At 40.3% G+C, this 20,707-nt stretch overlaps 2 protein-coding genes across 4 annotated transcripts in view; both read right to left on the reverse strand.

The window, feature by feature from the left end:
• Positions 1–9,092: 9,092 nt before the first annotated feature.
• On the reverse strand, positions 9,093–11,593 carry foxa (forkhead box A sequence). Its single transcript, XM_072663849.1, has 2 exons — positions 11,534–11,593; positions 9,093–10,211 (listed from the first exon to the last, which is right to left on the reverse strand). The coding sequence occupies exons 1-2, from the start codon at positions 11,591–11,593 to the stop codon at positions 9,093–9,095; spliced, it is 1,179 nt and encodes a 392-aa protein (XP_072519950.1).
• Positions 11,594–13,508: 1,915 nt separating this feature from the next.
• cyfip2 (cytoplasmic FMR1 interacting protein 2) overlaps positions 13,509–20,707 on the reverse strand; it is a 35,423-nt gene continuing 28,224 nt past the window's right edge. For 2 of the 3 annotated variants that reach the window (XM_072663875.1, XM_072663874.1), the window contains exons 25-29: positions 17,601–17,673; positions 17,374–17,468; positions 16,393–16,631; positions 15,957–16,104; positions 13,509–15,400 (exon numbers count right to left, since the gene is read on the reverse strand). In XM_072663875.1, the coding sequence (XP_072519976.1) occupies positions 15,233–15,400; positions 15,957–16,104; positions 16,393–16,631; positions 17,374–17,468; positions 17,601–17,673 (723 nt within the window). In that variant the 3' untranslated portion in view covers positions 13,509–15,232. Of the gene's footprint in view, positions 15,401–15,956; positions 16,105–16,392; positions 16,632–17,373; positions 17,469–17,600; positions 17,674–17,803; positions 19,446–20,707 lie in introns of those variants that run through there. The other variant, XM_072663876.1, reaches the window with a different exon arrangement.

Raw genomic sequence — 20,707 nt, forward strand, 5'->3', positions numbered from 1 at the left:
AGCAGCACACTAAAATTGTAAGAATTTCACATAAGAAACATAAGAAGTTTTTTTTTTTATGTCAGTCTGATAAGTGTTTCACAGCCATTTATAAGAGTCTGAAATGTCAGTGAACTGTAAAGGGCAATCCTCACCGAAGGGAGAAAACTATGAACAGTGGTGAACCTTCCCAGAATGTGGGACGTCTACACCATTGAAAAGAGATTGGCAAAAAAATGAATATCCATGAGAGAGAATACAATGTGAAAACCACTGCTATCCAAGAGGAACATAAAGGCTTGTCCTGCATTTGCCAAAAACACCTTGATGACCCCCCATCTTTGATGCGTTGAAAATGGTTGCAAGACAGGGGTTCTGTCATATTTGGCATAAAGCTGACACAGCATTCCACAATAAGAGCATCATGCCTGCAGTCAAACATGGTGGTGGTAGTGTGATTGTGTTGGAATGCTGTGCTGATTCGGGGCCGGGGTGCTCTTTATAAAAACCCTGAAGGAGAAATATGCAAAAAAAGGAAATCAGGAGGGATGGTGGATTCTTACTGTGTACCAGAAAAGGTGGAGCAGACGAGTGTATTTTTTTAATGCCTTTTCTTGACCATTATTATTGTCCCAGCCTTAGAGAGCTGTATAAAGACGAGGAGACAGAAGACGAAGAGCTGTATGATCAGGAGATAGAAGATGACGTGGAGGAGGAAGATGATGATGATGACGACGATGTGGTGGTTGGAAAAGCATACCCATGGTCACATGGTCAAGCCTACAATCATGCTAAATATCAGGACGATGATGATGATGATGATGTTGAAGGCCTTCTTGCACCACAAAGCAATGTTCAGCAACACCAGTGGGTATTTTGGTATAAATGGTATAAACTCATTTTGCCTGTACAATGAATGTTAGGTTTGGCTGTGTTTTGACTGCACTGTGCTTTTGCTTCCCCCTACAGGTCAGATGAAGAAAAGGAATTACTCAAACCAAAAGGTGACCATAAATGCCCAAGCAATGCTTTTCCTTTTTTTTTGTTAAAAAGTGAACTATGTGTGTTTACCAGATTATGGCAGAACACCAGAGGCTAGAGGACTCCAGCATTCCAGCTTGAGTGCTTGCTTTCATTAAAGCCACCAAATACTAAGAAATTCTTAAGCTTGTGTTACAATTTTAAAGATTCTACTCTTCACTTAAATTGTTATGCTGATAATATAAGACATAATGATTTTTATAATATTAATAATATAATTGTAACTTTTTATAGAACTTTATAATTATTTAAATTATCAAAGACTGCTAAATAGAAGCATCTCTCAGACTTTCGGCCCCCACTGTCCAGTATATACAAAGACATTATAAAGACCTATACAGACTTTGTCTGAACTCTACTGCTGTTGTTTTAGTAGGGCTTTTAAGGTAATGTGTATGATTTTTGCTGCTAAGCAGGCATTCAACTGTGATCCTGGAAGCTGTCCAGCCCAGTTTGCTGAACACACTCCACTTACATACCTACTAAACCTGGCAGTTCACTGCTGAGTGGAATCAGGTGTGTTTGAGAAAGGATAAAGACTGGAACTGGACACCCCTGCTTTATGTTTACCTGGCACATCTACAGTGTAGAGCATTGATCATCAACCCTTCCTCCTGGTGATCTCTGTTCCTATAGGTTTCTCATCTAACCCAAATGTAACACTACAAAGTGTTAAATCATCTTAAATTTAGTTTAAATATCTAATAGTTCTCATTTTAAGATTTTTGGTAGGAATATGCCTGAAACAACCATAATGTGATTACCTTATACATTTCTCCTCATAAAAAAGCTGAAAACACCTCATTCAGCTAATCAGGTACTTGTAAAGCAGGGGTATCGTTGAGTTCAGCAGGGTTGGAGTCTAATCTCTCCAGCAGACAGGTAGATCTGGAGCAGGGTTAGGGACCACTGGTGTATATTCTTTCAAAATAAAGGTGCTACACATGGAAGCACTAGCACTTTTGGTTTAATAAAGAACCATGGGCCATGTACCAGAGTATAGCAGAACACATTGTTTGATTTAAATGACTCACCAGAGGCTAGTGATTTTTTTTGGCAATCAAACTAGAAGCAAACTAGAATTTACTAGTGGTCTCAGACTTTTGGAGCCCACTGTACAGTATAAATAAAGACATTTTAAAGACCTATAATGACTTTAAATAATAAAAAAACCATAGGCCTTATTTACCAACCACTCTTGAGAAGAAAGCCCACTTTCCAGCAGTTTTCACAGAGATTCTGACATTTACCTGTTTGTTTTCTTATATTTCTTATAAAAGCAAAACTGTAAACTGTGGCTTTCATTAGGGTGTTTCTTAGGAAGATATTAGTGAATGAGGCCGCTTGCTTGTAATAGAGATGTGAGTGTGAACAACCTTTAAATTGGTGAAGAATCTTTGCATCAAATGAAGGTTCTTTAGACCTTTAAAAGGTTCTTCATACTCACAGGACAATTAATGAATTCTCTGTTGTCTCTCGTAACCCAGATTCGCAGAGTGATTCAGAAGAGGACGGTTCACACAGGAAACCACTTTCGGCTCCAGTTAAGGACGAACCGGCGGGATCTGACGATGAGTTTGACCATTTTTACGATTAGGCTTGCGTTCGCGATGCCCACTGATGGTGCAGGGATACCCGGTGGTGAGCACTTACGTCAGCAGCACGACAACAAAGAAAAGGAGGACCAAACATGAATTGAGGGTCTCTTAGTCATAGTGGATAGCTGATGTTCACATACCTGCATGCAGTAACACTGAAATCCCAATAGCTGCATTCAGAATATGAGCGAGGTTTACAAGAAACGCAGCAAACACTGCAGGGCAGACTGAGAGATTAATAGACACAGAGAATTACAAAGACATGAAAGAGGGACAAGAGGACAAATGGGTGCAGGGAGTCCCTCTGTCTTTTATGTTATTTGCTGGGAGCTTATCGGGCCGGCCTGAAAGAAGCACTGCACTGTCACTGTGCAAACACAGGTGGGTCGGCTCGCCTGACAGAAAGAGAAAGAGATATGAGGGAGGATAATGAAGGAAAGAGAATGGATCACAATGGAGGACATTAAAGGCTAGACAGACTGAGAATTAGGGGCAGTGTAATTGATTCTTTTACCGAAACGAAAAAAAACCCCAAAAACCGCAGGGACTGTATTTCTTAAGTCAAAATCTTAACATTGTTTGTTTTATTCCACAGTAGAAGCATCTGAGATGTATTCTTTGCGTTATTCGAATGTAACGGGTTCAAACGCTTTCATATTTAGATAAGGAGCACGGCCTGAGGGAGGCGGCGAGAGCCAAGGCTCTGGCAGTGAGAGGAGGCCGAGCGAGGGGTGTGAGGGGCTGACGCTGGCTTTGAGTGATGGCTATTTGAACAGGCATGTTTACTCTGGCCCTGCTGAAAAGGGACGCAGGGACGCCAGTGGAGATGCGCAGGAACAGACGGGCGATTAAAAAAAAAGAGAGAGAGGAAAAAAAAAAAGCTGCCACTGTGTAAACCGCGTCGGCCCCCGTTCTTTCCATGCGGTGGCCATGACAACCCAGCAGAACCCACTCTCTGCCCAATCACATGCCCTCCTTTTGACGTGTGGAACAAAACATCTCAGACGTGGCAGGTCAGGGCAGACATTTTGAATCAGTTACTAGTGTGGCCTAACTGCTACAGGCGGCATTGTCCTGTCCTCTTTGGCTGAATAGTGAACCCATCTCTGCTTGGAAAATGACTTTAGTAGCAGGATTAGAACTAGCGGTGCTAATAGTACGTAATCATTTCACTGCTTGATACATAAAGTTTCATAAAGAACCATGTTTGTCATAGACATATGTGAGTGTGAAGAACCTTTAAAGGACCCCACAGATGATGTACTCTTGATGTAAATGTAATGGTCACATTTCTGTTGCAAAAATGGTTCTCCTATGTCATCGCTCAAAGAACCTTTAGTAGCACCTTTAAACATTTTAGAGTGTACCTGCTGTTTTGTTTGTGTCAGGAGTTCCACTGTACGGATATACAGTACTAAGTAAACGTCTTAGGTACCTAATATTATAATGATATTTATAAAGCTATTTATTAATACTAATACTAGCACTAATACTAAAACATATCTATATATGTGTTCATTTAACCATTCCTAAACCTCTTTTTAAGGACATCTAATGTTAGTAATAGTTTTCCTAGAGTGCCTGATTTGGCTATCCAGCATCAAAGATGCTGCTGGAGTTGAACACACTTCACCGATGCCTGGAAGCACTGAGGAGAAATCCAGAACTAAACCTTTGTTCTTCAGTAGATATCAACTACTTTTCTGACTATATTTCGCTGCATTGACGTGCTGCCATTTATTTTAATGTTACATTGAATTTTACAGGCACAAACTCATTTGTTGCCTAAATAAATGGGTTTGCTTTGGTGTCCAAGACGTTCGCATAGTACAGCATTCAGTAATGGACAGTACTTCATTCATTAATATTAAAATAAAACAATTATTTGAATTATTTTATATCTTATATTTACCTTTGAAATTCTAATGTACAATATCTGGGCCCAGTTTACCAAAAGATTTTCTATACTAGTGGAGGGAGCGTTCAGTATGAGGCTCTCATTTGAGGCCATTAGGAATCGTCTTTGTGTTAAGATGCTCTTGGGAAATCTAGTCTTAATCCTAGTCCTCATAATACAGGTAGTTCTAAGGCCCAGCTGTTACAAGCTCATGCTACAGTGAACCACATTTGGTAGCTCTGTTGTATCTGTACCTGTAATCATCTGTGTATCATATGTGTAATGTGTAATCATCTCTAACAGTGAACAAGTTTAACCATTGACGGAGGTACATGTAGTTACACGTAGTTGAGTTGCACATGTAGAATTGGTACATTTACATTTACATTAAAGGCATTTAGCAGACGTTCTTATCCAGAGCCACAATGCAAAAGTGTTTGGCCTTTTTGGCTCTGAATTTTCAGTCTTTGTCCCTGAGCAAATGATCTTAGCTTGATTACAGTTATAAAAAATATTATTAAAATTATAACAGCTATTTGCTGCTGTGCTGTGTCCCAATAGTAAATAATGCTACTACTTTTTAGTCCTGAAGCTAACACATTAAACTACTATGGGTTTTGCAGTGAATGATGTGGAAACATCTTACCTTTTGTAATCTTTATGTGAGAAATGAATTATGAGCTAATATCTGCTTTTTTCTGGAAAAAAATCTGTTTCCTGAATCATTTTTAATTTAATAAGTATACACAGATGAATTTAAATACCTGCATAATATATTGTCGTGTCAAAGTGTCACAGATCCTTTGCTTCGACTGTAAGAACTGACTATTAACTTGCTGCCTTATATGTATATCCCTCCCCTTGACAGGTTCCATTATAAAGAGATAATACAGTTATTCACTTCTTGGTAGTTTTAATGTTATGGCTGATCAGTGTATAATGGGATTTACATGTACATAAATGAATTGTATGATGACAATAATAATAATAATAATAATAATAATAATAATAATCTACATATACTGCACACTTCTTAAACTCAAAGCGCAAAATTTAGCGCGTTGGCTACATGCAAATGAAAGATGCAGTACAGTCTGTCTATTTTTTCTCTCTCTTGCAGTGGACTGTCATTGATTGTCAGGTAGAATCATTCTACATAGTAATAATCTTTTAATCTGATTACTTCTGCACTTATAATCTGATTAGTGTCTTTTTGTCTGACTGTAAAACACTCTTTTTGTCTTTCAAATATGTAATCTCATTACATATGTACCATCCTTTCCCGATCCGAAACGGGCTGAGGAACAACAGCTTTGCCATCCAGGTTGTGATTTTGAATAGCACCGTATCTGTCACGGATCGCGCACCGTCTGCCCTGTGCACGCATGTTTTTTTTTTTTTTTAGAAAGTCAATGAATTAAAGACCATTCATTTGTCAGTCGTATCCACGTCCGCCATAGTGTGTGAGCCGCCAAAGGCTGCCGGGTCGCCTTGTATTCAGCAGCCAGGATATAGATCACATTGTGGCGGTCGCAACCCTCAAAACTCATGAACTCCCCATCCCTCACTCTTTTCTCTCCGGACTGGACACACACAGAGGGGCCTGTGGCCTCTGCTCAGATCGCTGTGGGTGTCCCTGTGTCCCCACAGAGGAAGACACTGCTTTGGGGAGGTCCGTCATTGAAGCCAGTGTCATCCCTTTGTCCACATACACTCGTACACAATGCTGCTTACCCAGGACAACAAAAGTTAGAGCAGGAGGGGTGGGCCGGGGGTCAGGACCTTTTGAATAACCTTCCCGGCATTACCATGTAGCAGAATGACATACCACACACCAGTCGCGTTATGGTCTCGTCTCACTCAGGCCTGGATCCTGGATGTTACCTTCTCGCCATGTCTTAATAAGATGTCGACTGGTTAGCTATAATGGTCAGGTCATTGTTAATGGACAGGTCACACAGTAGCACTGCACTTACGGCCATTCACGTAAATGGTTATTGGTATTTGAGAGTTTGCCTAGTTCTGGTACATTTATCATTTGAACGTTGTTGATCGGTTACCTAACCTCTACACACTGTTAAGGATGTTAACCATCGCACCATTGTCGTCCTGTAGTCAGGAGTGAATGGTGTCTGTCTGGTAGAGAAGATAACTACAGTCTCAGGCTGCTGGTTTTCACACTCTGTGGCTATCTTGTTAGGAGCAGCATGAGGAATGTCATTGTGTGCTCTGAGGTCTCTACATTACAATGCGGGAAAGACAATGGCTCAGTTAAAGTAAGTGTGATTTCTCAGCACACAATGCGAAATCATTTGAGGAATGTAAAAAAAAAATCTGAATTTCATTTTATAAACAAATGGTTGAAGATTTGAAATGATGTAGATATAGATAGATAAACGTTCTGTTCCATTAAAACCATTTAATGTGGCTTCAGGTCTAGCATCTAACCACTGGTGCAGCATATGCATGCATGTAAGTAGCCTTCTGAACGCTGGGACCTTTATTGCGTCCTAAACTTGTTGGGTACTTCCTCGGTTACAGGAGAGAAGGAATGCAAGTGTGGAAGCACAGATCTTTCTGGAGTATACGACTTAATTCATGAGGAACATGGCAAGAAATCCTGGGTGAAAAAAGCATAGGGAAACTGCCCTTAAGTGAAAGCATGGGTCACACATCAAAATGTGACTTAAAGTAAAGTAGAAGTACAGTCTTAAAAATAAAGGGGATGCCATAGAAGAACCACATTTGCTTTCACAAAGAACCATGTTTGTCATAGAGATTTAGAAGACCCCCAAAACTTTCTCTTGATGTAAAGGCTCTTTATTAATTTAAAGATCATATCTCTCAAAAATGGATGGTTCTTTATGGAATCAAAAGTGGTTCTTCTGTGGCATCACTCATAGAACCTTTTAGCACCTTTTAGCATCTTTATTTTATTATAGTGTACGGAGCTGCAAATATACTTGATAGTCACGAGTGGGTTAACATGTACCCACATGTATATAAAATTTCACCAGTGTAATAATGCAGTAGTGATGCAGTTCTGGTAGATGCTTGCACAAACAGTAGTTAGCATAACTTAGAGGAGCTATTTTTACTGCTTTCACAGAATTATTCTGAAGCTTTCAGATCAATTGGCCTCAGATTGATCTCTAAGCTCCATTCCTCTGATTTTAGAGATTAGTAATGAGTGTCCTAAAGGTCTTAGTGAAAGTGTAGGAGGAAACAAACACTTTCTGCGTTACTGAGTAAAAGTACACATTTTCAATGTACAATTTCAGCAAAACTAAATCACAGTAACACTTAACTACAGACTGTAAAGATTTAAACTAAAGATCTTCCATCTCTTGTCAAGCAGGCAGTTAGACAGTTGTGCCACCCTAGACCCTAAAGTTGCTGTGTCAAAAAAAACCCCTGAAAGGTTTATTTAAGTAGAACTGTAATTTTACGGTGCTAGAGTGGCATGGCAGTCTAACTGCCTGCACATGGCATGTGAGGAGATCACATTCCAGCAGGAAATTAGCTCTCTATTGTCAAAAGCCTGCCAGTCTGGGGACATCATGACCCAGTTTACACCGCGTCACTTCATAAGACCTAGTATTTGGAGAAGATTTTGGCCACATGCATTTACACTTGGTAATCAAATGTGTCTCAGATTAGACAGACTGAAATCCGATTGCTGTGTGGAACAGAATATGCAAATCTGCTCGTTATGGTGTTTGGGTTGTACTGGGAGGGGTTTTGGTTGTCGATTGTGTGTTGGAGAGACTGATGTGTTTACACTGCTATAACGTGTGGCTCAGATGCGACTCAGACCACCTCCTGAAGTGGTCTGAGTGATTGTATTTGTAATGTGTATCTGTGCGTATGTGGCTTGGCCTTATCCATATATAATCCTGACACTCAAGACGCATGAAGTGACCTGGGGTAAATGGGGTCCATGTAATAGGGGAGGCTCGAATCAGTAGGTGGAACTTAACAGTGAACTAATTCGGGCAGAGGAACTCATCACAAATCTTCCAAAATACTTCATCAGTTTCCGCCGCAGTTTATTTACTAATATTTTTGAGGCTCAACTCAACATGTATTGATGATCTAACTCAGATGTAGAACTAACTTGACTAAACTAAGCCGAACTCAAAAAATGCTCTGTAACCATTAACTTTAGCATTTTCAGGTGGCCTGCCTTTTCATTTTTTACAGTGTTGGAGGCTTTTCCCATCGCTGTCAGACAAATCAAGAGCAACCACATTTTTTTGTTTTGAGGGCATGTTTATTATCTAACATTTAAAAATATATACAGCAAAAATAAACATTGAACACTCACTTGGCTTGGACAAGTGGTTCTAGGACAAACCTTTAATTAGTACACACTTGCACATTTCATTTACAACAATGGTACTCTCAGACGTCCATTGGAAGGGTCTTTAGCAATCTAGGAAAAATATCTTTCCTTTATGTGAAAGTTCTTTAAACTTCAAAAGGTTCTTTTCACTCACACATTTCATTTAAACATGTAAAGAGCATACACATAATGTAAGGTTTCTTCCCAGAACCTCTGCATAATGTAAAGGGTTTCAGGAGGAGCTTAGAACTGGCACAGAACACATGCTGAGTCCAGAGTAGTACATGGAGTCTCCTGCATACGAGGGCTCTTCTCTGCTTGTAATATATGGATTATAGTGATGAATGTTGGAGTTTGATGACGGGTAGTAAACAGGGTAACTCATAGGAGCCTCGTAGCACTGGAAGTCCATGAGCGGAGGCATGGAGAGGGGTTGGTGGAAGAAGGGCTCCCCGTGACCAGAGGCATCCATGGGACGGGGGGCGGCAGGTGGAAGCGCAGGGCTGGCTGTGGGCATGCTGGGAAATGGTACGGTTGGAAGATGTGCGGAGGGATCTGTAAGCGGTGGGGGAAACGGGGTCAGTGTGTGGGTAGAATGCTGTAGAGGTGAGGTGTCTGAGGGTGACTTTGACAGCGGAGGGCAATCCATAGCTTGGGGTAGGGCTGCTGGGCTGGGAAGCTGTGTGGGTGCAGGGGAGACAGATGAAGTGATGGAAGCTTTGACCTCTGACTTCTTCTTCTTGCACTCCTCCTTTACCATCTCCCCGTCCACCTTCTTGGATGAATTCTTGGTTGCAGATGGTGACATTGCACCAGTGCAACGGAAGCGCTTCTGGCGGCGCATGTAGCAGCCATTTTCGAACATGTTACCCGAGTCCGGGTGTAGGGTCCAGAAGGAACCTTTTCCTGGAGACTCTGGGGATCTAGGAACCCGCACAAAGCAGTCGTTGAAGGAGAGCGAGTGGCGGATAGAGTTCTGCCACCGCTGCTGGTTCTGCCGGTAGTAGGGGAAGAGCTGGCGGATCCAGTCGTAAATCTCGTTGAGGGTGAGCTTCTTGGTTGGCGACTGCTGGATGGCCATGTAAATCAGCGAGATGTAGGAATACGGAGGCTTGGAATGGCTGAAGGTTCGCCGGTACACAGATTTCAGGTCGGGAAACTCCGGTCCGTTATGATTCGTCTCAGGGCCTGTCTGTTGAGGATGCTGGGCTAGGACACCTGCTGTGCCCTGAAGTCTCCCTGGATCTCCTCCTGTCATTGATTCTCTCTGTGGGCCAAAGATCTGATAAGGGTGTTCAGGAGAGGAATACGGTGCGCTGCTCAATCGCACACTCTCTGTTCCACAGTAAACCTGAAACGAGAAGTCCTCCATCTATGAGCAACAGAAAAATACTTGAACGTTGTAAAGAAAACAACCAAATCATTCTTTGAGAGACAACCTGTCTAGCTAAGAATATGCTCCTGAAAAGGAAGGGCATTACGATCCTTTCGTTTTGTTTAGTTTAATGTAGTCCTCAGTCAGGCTCGGGATCTTGCATTTCATATCGATTGGGATCCTGCCACCTAATCGCAGTCCACACTTCTTTTAAGAGCCCTGGCCCTGATTCTATTACCCCACTGGCCGTGGGTAACTCCATGTAAATATATTCGGGCCACCCACCCTGCTGATAACCCCATTATCCTACTAGGCCGCTCAGTCCTTTCAGCCCTGTTTTGTTCCTTTTTAAGTCACTCACCGTCCTGCCTTATTGCTGTTTCATGTCAGAGGGAGTGACAGAGGGCTCTTTTGAAACGTGCCTGCTGTCCTGTGTTGTCCATTTTTTGCCTGCACATGGTGGGTAATAATTCTGCCCTTTTAACTCCCTGTGTCTCAGCCTTTTTCTCAAAAGCCTCCCTGGTTAAGAGGCCGTGCAATGTGGAAGTCACACACGAGAAACGCAGAGCACAATCACAGAGTCCATCAATGAAGTGCATGCGGACCACACACATACTCCACACACACACACACACACACACACACACACACACACACACACACTCCTGCATGGGAAACCTGCAGATGTGAAAAGGGCAGGCCACTGATCTTTTCAAATAGCCTAATTTATTCGCTTGTTTGTTTGTTTATTGTATTTGTTTGTTTGATTGATTTATTTATTTATTTATCCAACTATTTAAGTGTATAAAATACATGAATTGTAAATGTATTTCTTTCAGAAATGTATTTAGGATATTATATACATATTATTAGTTGATTTATTCGTCGACTTATTAATCGTTCTTTGAGCTTAGCTAAATCTGGGTACTTTATTAAAGATTTATTAGTTAAATAAAAGTTATTGAGCTAATTTAATCTTCAGGACTTTTAAGAAAGAACTTTTAAGGACTTATTTGAGATGAACCTCTGTGCTTTAGCCTGTCTAGTTTACTCGCTGCTCGGTGGTCCCACGATTTTTTAATACTGAAGGACTGAACGAAAACAAAAAGAGCAAAAGTGGAGCAAAAACATTTTAGCTAGCTACACTTTATATATTTAAATATACAATTTCTCTATTTTATATTTGCTAAAAATCGCAGAAAAATCTATGAAATATCTTAAATAAACAATAAATAAATAAACTGTGTCGATAACTTTTTCCAGTCCTGACAGTGTGACTGAAGAGAGTCTGGTCGTACCTGTTCGGAGTAAAACGAAGGCCATTCGTCTCCTCTCTCCTGTTTCACTCCGCCCATCATCTCTACAGACCTTCTAGAAGTTGAGAGGATTTGCAAACGCTCACAAAATGATATACAATTTGTATGAAACTGAAAACGACGCCCTGGTTTCCTCAAAATCAGCTTCTTCTTGGTTTGTGGTCTTAACTGATGGACCTTCTCACAGGAATCAGAGATTTTCTCCTCTGTTTTTCCCGCCCACTTCGGCAAACCACGCCCACCCAGCATCCGCGCGCTAGTAAATTTGCATGAAGCGGACGAGTTGTTGAGGGTCTGAGGGTCTCTTATATCACTGTATTAGTCTAAAAGGTTGTGTGGTAAAGATTTCACAATGTTTCTGTATTCATTTGATAAAAAATATAACTTTTACTGTTCGACTTCTGAAAATAATTTCTTGTATTTTTCAACACAGCTCATCTAAACTTTAATTATCTTCGTTTATTTTTTAACATATATAATTTTTTTAAATGTAGAATAATGCCTTAAAATATGATTCACACAATATGAACCTGTAAAAAGTGTAGAGTTCGTTGAAACATTAAGCAAACCCCCCGTCCAATTTAACCCTCACTTTCATAGACCTGCGTGTTGTGTTAGAAGTATATATTTGTAGTTTGGTTTCAGGATCATAAAACTAAAAAACAAAATAATAATAATAATAATAATAATAATAATAATAATAATAATAAATGTAATAAAATAAAATGTTTTTAAATAGAATAAATAACATTTACGGCATTAAGAAGACTAATAGTAAAGCAGAAAAAAATGTTTTAATGTTTTAATAGAAATGACGTCTAATTGTGAAGGCTTCACTTTGTAGTAAAAAAACCCATCATTTTTTTCTTTTCCGTTTCCAGTTACAAGCAGCGAGCAATGTGTTATCACCCATTAGTCATTTCCAATTCATCTCCTCTCCTCTCTCCTTCATCTCCAGCCTTCTCTTCATTGTGAGAGACAGCTGTTTGGCGGACTGGGGGGGTGTTGGGTGTCATTTTTATTGGCGAAAAGCAAACATTTACTCTGCAGACTATTTAAAAGCACCACCCTCCTACCCCCCCCCCCCCCCGCGCCTCCCCCCCTCAACTCATTAGCTCTGAACCAACAATGTCTAAAAGAGCTTCGGGGTAGAAAAGAAAAGAAAAGAAGAGAAGAGAAAGAAACTCATGCTCTGACTCTGAACAGCTAGATCAGTTTTAGAAGCAATGTTCATTTATTGCAGATCTTTGCTGGATCTCACACTAGCTCGAGTGATTTTCCAGCACAGGGCTGTTGGGCAGAGCCCATTCAGCGTTAGCCAAGGTGTGAGACGGATGACGAGACAGATCATTCATTAGCCGAGTAATGAGGAGTGTTTTCCTGTTCTGCTAATCAGCTCTAATACTACCGCCTTATCACTGCTGCTCTGCCGCCCACTGTAATCACTTCCCTCATATTCATGATCTCTCAGTGAAAAGAGGAAGACCACTGCAAAACACAGCCTGCTCCCAAATCCACAACACAGAGACTGTTCTCTGGTGGAATAAGGAAATGAAGGCCTTCTGTAAGATCACCAACAGCACAACAGCACATATTTAAAAACAAGAAAAAAATAATAAAGATAAAATTCACTATTTTTTTTCTTAATAAATCAATTGTTAAGAAACAGCACATTTTCTTTGGGTACTATTTTGCCTTACCATGCCAGCATGTCCTTCTCCACAATGAATGGCTTTAAAAAACAACATTTTTAGGCCAAAACATGACCTAAAACTGTCATAAAGGAATGCGTCAGATATCAGAGCAACATGTTTATATAACAGCTTTTAGAGACTTCCTTCCTTCACCACCACTGTGAACAACTGTGAGTAGAAGCTTCTCTAAAACACCTCTGGGTCTACATCTTTAATTCCACATTAATAAGATAATAAATATAATGAATAAAACAAATCAGAGGTTTCGGTTAGATCTTTTTTTTATTTCATGGAAATACAACATAATTCTCAATTCCTTTTGTAGAACCATTTGTTGTACATCTTATTACTTTTCAGTTTTTTTCTTCTTGTATTTCAAAACATGATCACTTGTACAACAATATGAACAAAAATTCATGTCACAATAAGATCCAGGATGACAATAAGTTACACCCGTCATGCTAGGGTTTAAAAACAAAGCCTCATAATTCACTTCATTGTTTTCCATTATCATTAACAAAGTAAGCCTTTTTAAAGGAGCCAGAAAAAAAAAACTCATTTGGATGTATGAACAGAATCCCGGAAACTGGTCCATCACTTTAACCAGATGCTTGAAAAAAGAGAAAAAAAAAAAAAAACGAATGCAAAAAAAAAAAAAAAAAAAAAATTTACGAGATGAATTCATGAGGATCCACTCACAACAGTAGCTTTCTCCTAACTGCCTGTATGTACAGAGAAGAGGGGTCAGAATTGTCGTTTCATTTTCCACTAACACTGTTAAAACCGATGACCTACGGAATGAAGGGGAATGCTGAGCTTTTGTGATTCCAATTCTGAAACAGTGGCTATTTCCCTTAAGCAAAATCAGGAGTGGCCTCTCCTCGTAGAGTCTGTGTTGTGCTCAGGTCGACGCAGTGCTAAACGACAAAGAGGTATTTAAAAAACGTCCTTCATTTCCCTTGAAATTAAGAATTGGTGAGTTCACGATAAAGAGCTCCACGGATTAAGCACACGGTGTGAATTTAAAAAGTGAAAATAAAAACAAGCAGTCCAGAAACTGAGATGGTACTAAGTGCAACCATAGATGGGGCTTCTTTTCCATAGTTGAGGCAAATACTGAGTATACATATTACGCAATAATAGAAAAGAACAAGTACCACGCTCAATACTTCACTTTGTCCAACAGTGACATTTACAAGGTAAATCAGAAGGTAGAAAAGGTAAAAATAATTCTGGAAAGCAGAGCGACGAGGAAATGGTTCTCTTGAAAATGCGAAGGCTGATGAATAAATACGGAAACTAGAGAAAGGATTTAGAGTCCATAATTCGTCTTTCTTTTTGCTGCTTGTTATTCGGGCCGATGGATTACGTGGACTGTTGAGTGAAGAAGTGGACTGTTGAGAAGACTTCTGGAGTTGAGGTTGAGGGTGGGGAGGGGGGGTGGGGGAGTGGCATGCAAAACGAAATCAGCACAAACAAAGAAAAAAAAAAAAAACAGAACTAAGGCTGATTTGAGATCTGTGAGTCTGGGTGTGAAACGTTATAGGACTAACAAAAATAATAAAATAATAAAAATTCACAATATCAACTAGTATATCCGCTCTGGTTAATTTAATATATTTAAGTAGTTTCTTTCATTTTGACTTGAACATAAATGCTATTCTTTTCATTTGTCTTGTACCGCACACGTGTATTTTTATTTTTTTTGTAATGAATTCAGGAAAGATCTGCGGGACCTGCTCTGATCTCTAAGGACTCTTAATAGGGTGTTAAAATGCAGAGACTGAAGGCTCAGAGGACAGCTTGTACAAATCTGTCGTATCACTTGAGGATAATGTTGGGACAAGTGTGGAGGTATGTCTGCCACTGAAGAAAAGTGGTTGAAAACTGCTTGTAAAGGACCTTCGCCTTTTAAGGGCTCATGTTAGCAAACCGTCCCCCACCAGAGGAAGGTGGGGCAGTGGTAGACTTTTTTTCTCTTTCTTTTTTAACATGTGGTGGCCAGAGACTGGTGTATAGGAGGCTGGAAACAGCGAACATGTTCTACTGTGGAACTGTCCGTCTCTACAGCCTTCATGTACTTGTTGAGGATGGCGAAGATCTCGTTGTTGAGGATCTGGTACTTTCGGATGCGGTCTGCCATTTTCTTCAAGGGCTGAAAACAAAAGACAAAGCAAATCATACACTGATCACTAATGTGATGAAAAATATGAGGATTCCCACTGCAGCCGTGGCTATGAGGCTCGGTTATCTCAAACAGACTTGGGTGTGTGGTTTTTGACACTGTAGGACACACCATTATCTATAAAAAGTGTCATCTAGCTAAAGACAGTAGTAGCAGTTGTATCAAAGCCTGAATCCCACCTGTGCTGTGTTTTGCGTTGAAATTATTTATATTGATTTATATTTACTCTGAATACAGCGTTAAGAGTCTAAGGGATTTATATTTACTCTGAATACAGCGTTAAGCACTCTTATTGATTTAGCTTGATGTGCTTGTCCAGCCAGTTAAACCCTAGTTTGTTATGGGAGGGCAGTGTTGTTACCTACTACACCAGCAACAGCAGAACAAATTTTGATTTATAATATTTATATTTAGATATCGGGTTAGCTACCCAATGGCTTTTAGCTACATTAGCCTCATAGGTGCAGTGTCAAACCTAACAACTATGCCCACACTTCAGATCCAGACACTCAGGGAGAAAACTTGCCACGTTCTTGATGATCTCATCTTTGCCGTCCTGTCTCTGGACCTTGAGGAGATGGTAGCAGAAATCGAAGAGGTCAAAGCGTCGCTGTTGTCCCAACAGCACAATGATGGCACAGCCAGCCCAATTCAGACCATCCCCGAAACACTGCCTAAACACAGAACCAGAGACACGGCACTTAGCTAGAATACAGAAAGATCGGTTACAGCAGCATTTTAATACCTCACATCAACAAACATCTAAACAGCTACTAAAACGCAACCTGGGTCAACCTGAGATGTTTAAAACCAATACAGCTTAAAGACTACTGTTAGTGGTACAGCAAGTATCTTATTAGGGCAGCCTCAGAACACAGAAAACAGCTGAGGTTAACGCAGCGATGCTGTCTTGAGACGGCACTGACGGCACTATGCTAATCAGGTTAAAGTTAATAACGTACTCAGCGGTGAACTCGTGCGTGCCCACTGGGATGCAGTACACAAACTGCATGGCACTCCAGAGCCGGTGGAACTCCATGCACTCATCCACGTGCATAACGCCATTGGTGGGCGGTGGGCCGCGCCACACGCTGTCCTGAAGGAAGCTGCGGATGCGTGTGAGGATGACCTCGAACATGGACAGGCCGCAGCACAGGCGCTCCTTGGTCAACAAGTCACCCTCTCGCGCGATGGCGATTTGCTGTCGGGGAGATTGAGATATTAACTCACAGAAATTTTAAAAGCACATATTGAAAGTTTTAAGACTTTTGCTTGGTGTGCATTTTAAATTTCTCCTATTTGGGATTAGTAGGACCTAACAAGTATTGTAAGTTTTACTGTTTCGTTTACTGCAGGACAGTCTGTTTCTGTGCCTCACGTTTACTTGATTTCTATTGACTGTTATCTAACAAGCTGAAAGTTCATAGATTATTTTTTATCATTCTGAACAGGAAAACACATGAATAAGAACATACGTTACAAATACTGCATCTTTTACCAAGTCTCTGATAAAAAACGAAATATAACTGTTTGCTTACGCAAGAAAAAACAAAGCGCAGCCAACAAGAACAAAAGCCTTGTACATTTTTTAAACAGAAAAATAAAATTCTACACCATCATACTACATGCAGCGTGAACATGCATGCACCAGGACTCCTATAGTGGCAGACTGAAGCCAGTTAAAAACATATTTTCAAGCTGGTTCATTTCCATTGTACCACTAGGGGGCCTGTGGCAAGAGACTACCTGATACCTGACAACCATATTCAACAACTGACAGTAATATCAGTCAGTAAAGAAACAACCTGGAGTGTTTTACCATATCTAATCGTATCAACTTACAGTTGTCAGACTTTTTAGCTCCTTTTTTATCTGTGCTGATTAAATCTACAATCGGTTCAGCCTCTGCACAAGTTTTAAAAGGAGCATGGATGGTCTTTCACCTGTGGAGTCCCAAGTCTTTCAATGAGAGGAACCAGATGCAGGGGAGCGTACTTCGCCTCCAGCCTTTTCATCCTCACCTCCAACCTCTCGCCCTCTGTAGACCGAACAGCAGCACTGGATTAAACCTCAAGATCAACAACTCCAGCAACTGTACTCATCTTACCAAGAGCAGACTTTAATAACGCAATTATCCTTGATCCCTGAATTCGGAGACAGTGTCCGTCACCTTTGATGTAGACTCTAGGAAGGATGTTCTGAAATGGGGCTGCATGAAGTAAGTCACAAACTTCTTCCTGGGACTAAAGTTAAACAAACAGGCAGAAGAAATTGATAAGCAATAAAACTCTGGCATGCATAAAAGCCAATCACTGCTCCAACGTTAAAGCACTCACTCCACACACACACACAGTAGTGCAAACAACGAAATAGTCATTCAGATCATATACTACTCTTATGACGAGGTGGGATGTATGAAAGAGAAGAAAGCAGTTTAGAAAGAATGAAAGGCTATTTGGTCCATAACTCAGCTGGACTGGAAGACTGGAAGAAGTTAGTAAATAAATCTGTAAATAAATTATACAAATTTTACCACATTTTAATATCTAATTCTATTTCCATATATGTAAAAACATAATTAGGTGTTATGTTAATTTTATAACTTATATAAAATATTATAAAATATCTAAAAAAGTACATAAGTAGATCTAAATATAAAATAGGGATAAAATATGACCTTTTTATTTGTGAGGAAGCTTTGTGATATTTGTTACAGGCTGGACTTCTGCATGAACAGACCCTAAATTTGACTAGATCTTCTTATTCCCACATTTTGTTTTTTTTTACAATAAATTCATAAAAGAATCATCACATGGGTAGGGGAATTCTTACTTGTAGTGAAACTTAGTACTGTACTTCTATTTACTAATATTCAGTGTGGAATGTCCTTATTGGCAGTTCTAATGAATACCTTGCTGTAGCTGTAGAACGGTGTATTTTCGGAACGTTTGCCTTCCAAAATAAGGAATTTCTTCTATTTATTGACTTCTGACACCCACAGATTCTTGACTATCACCTTCAGATTCATGTATTTGAGGATTCTAAGACTTCTAAGACTTCTTCACGCTAAACTTTGAAGGTCATCCACTCCTATTGGAGAATTCCTTCACGTTTTACACTACCCAATCCTTTCAGTCAGATCAGCTTTGACAATGTCTCTTCTAAGGATTTATGGCAACAGCCATATTGTGCAGAACTCTGTCTTAAAAAATAAGCAACCGAAATTGTGTTGAGACCTTTTGCAGGTATTTTTTTAGAGGTACTTAAAACTTTGTCAAAAGTGACCCTGATTGTTCAAATGATTTTGTAACATAAACATGGCCATATAAAAGATGTCCTTTTATTTGCTGATGGCTTGAAGATAAGATAACACTTCAGAAGTCCTTCATAGGGAATTCCAGCAAAGGTTCACAAAAGTTTCCTCACAATTGCTCACATTTGGCCCTGGAAGAAAAGTGCGCTACATGTGGTTAGTTTCTGTAAGATAGTCAGTGAGATGAGGTGCACACTGATTTTTGACATGTCACTTCAAACACAGTAATAACCCAAGCAACACGTAGGCTTGCACCCTGACGAGAACGACGTCAATGATAGATCAGCGTGCAATGATCGACCCACACATTCAGTATGCTTCGGAAAAGACATGTTTAGAAAAGAAACGAAGAAAGACAAGCATCAGAGAAGTCGAGTAGAGTAGTGCATGAAAGCAGATGTGCATCGGTACAGGACATCACGAGCAGCCAGAACGTGGGGTCCTATACTGCCATGGATGCAGCAGACATGGAAGAAGGAGAATCAGAAATAAGCAGTGTTGTTCATTTCAGGTGTGGGACATGAAACTGAGCGTGCCTGCTGACATATCTGGGGATTTTGCTCTTCGCGTCTTTGAATCCATGGCAGAGTAGGGCACCAGAGTGAGTAAGTAAAGGAAAAGAAAAAGTACAGTGACCAGCGACAGTGTGCTATTGTTCTGTGTGTGGTTTTGTTACATGAGTTAGACCTAATTCCTTACCACCTTTTGTTGTTGCCAGCGTGTAATGAGAAATAAAGTTGCGTTTTAGAGGCAGATGGCAGCACTATCCTCTACTGACATGTAGAGACATTGGCATACACACAGCAATGAACCACACATACGTACACTCACACACACTCCAATCGAGTCTCAAGTGACTCTTTGCACACTATATCCAGAACGTCAAGCATGTATTAAATACAACCGCAGTCTTACGCTTTTTTTAGTGCTTACATACGCTAATCACTGACATGAATGTCATGGCAACCATAGGCCTCCATTGATTTCTCTGAACGGTTCTTTTGCAGAATGAGTGTGCAACATACATCTTCAATAGAAAAAGAAATTTTTTTTAATCAGCACAGGGTCAAGATATACATACACCCACTCAGATTATTATGCTGCCTTTCATTAACCTCAGAAGTCGGATGCAGGAACTGAGAATGAAGTCCAGTTAAATGCTCCTATGATTGTACACTAGTTCAAAAGATTTCCCAAAACAGTTAACAGCTAAAGACTTCGGAGACTTCGGAGTTCACCACAAGTGGTTTGACAATCCTTTACCTGTGTTTTATGGCAGATCTGACCAAAATATGTCTTACTCTTAATGCCCCAGATTAGCATTGGTAGCATTGCCCCAGGTTAGCAAAATTGTCCTTGTCCCAGGTCGGCACTGCTAGTGACACCAGGTGATACACCAATAAACCACCTCCAAAGATAGAAGCTGAACAGTACTGAGTGTACAAATGATTTAATGAGACTTAAGTAGATGCACAAGTGCTAATGAACTGTATAACACTACTGCTTTTACTAGTGTTGATGCGTTACGGCCATCTTGGATTCTCATTCGATTGGTGAGGCTCTCCTGGCTTTCCAAGTAGGAAATTTGACTTCGGCTGACATTTCATAACTGGAACTTGGGAAATCTGACATCCGATTACAAATGGAACGCAGCATCAAATCAGTGGTATGAAATGACTCAAACTCTGTTTTAATTTGCCAAGGCCAAGACCCCTTAACTTGCTGTTCGTGATCATGGTTGACTACAGCTGGCAGCTTCTCTGTGCCCACATTAAAAAGGTTTGTTTGACAGCACTCATTGACTGACCAACACTCAGTGCTATTGGAAAGTCTCCGGAAACTGCAGATTACAAAATCATCGTTTCGAACATAAGTTGTTACAAACGAAAGTACAAGATACAGGGAAGTATAGCCAACTTGTCAACGTCTGCAAGAAGGTCCAAACTGTCCCCCTTATCTGAGGG

The sequence above is a fragment of the Salminus brasiliensis genome, chromosome 19, assembly GCF_030463535.1.
Source record: "Salminus brasiliensis chromosome 19, fSalBra1.hap2, whole genome shotgun sequence".
Lineage (NCBI taxonomy): Eukaryota > Metazoa > Chordata > Actinopteri > Characiformes > Bryconidae > Salminus > Salminus brasiliensis.

What these genes read in the sequence shown, in the direction of transcription:
- foxa (XM_072663849.1), bottom strand. Translation starts at nt 11,593, where the DNA reads ATGATGGGCGGAGTGAAACAGGAGAGAGGAGACGAATGGCCTTCGTTT. An exon ending in CTTCGTTTTACTCCGAACAG is followed by an intron (nt 10,212 to 11,533) that starts GTACGACCAGAC and finishes TTCTCGTTTCAG; the next exon opens with GTTTACTGTGGAACAGAGAG.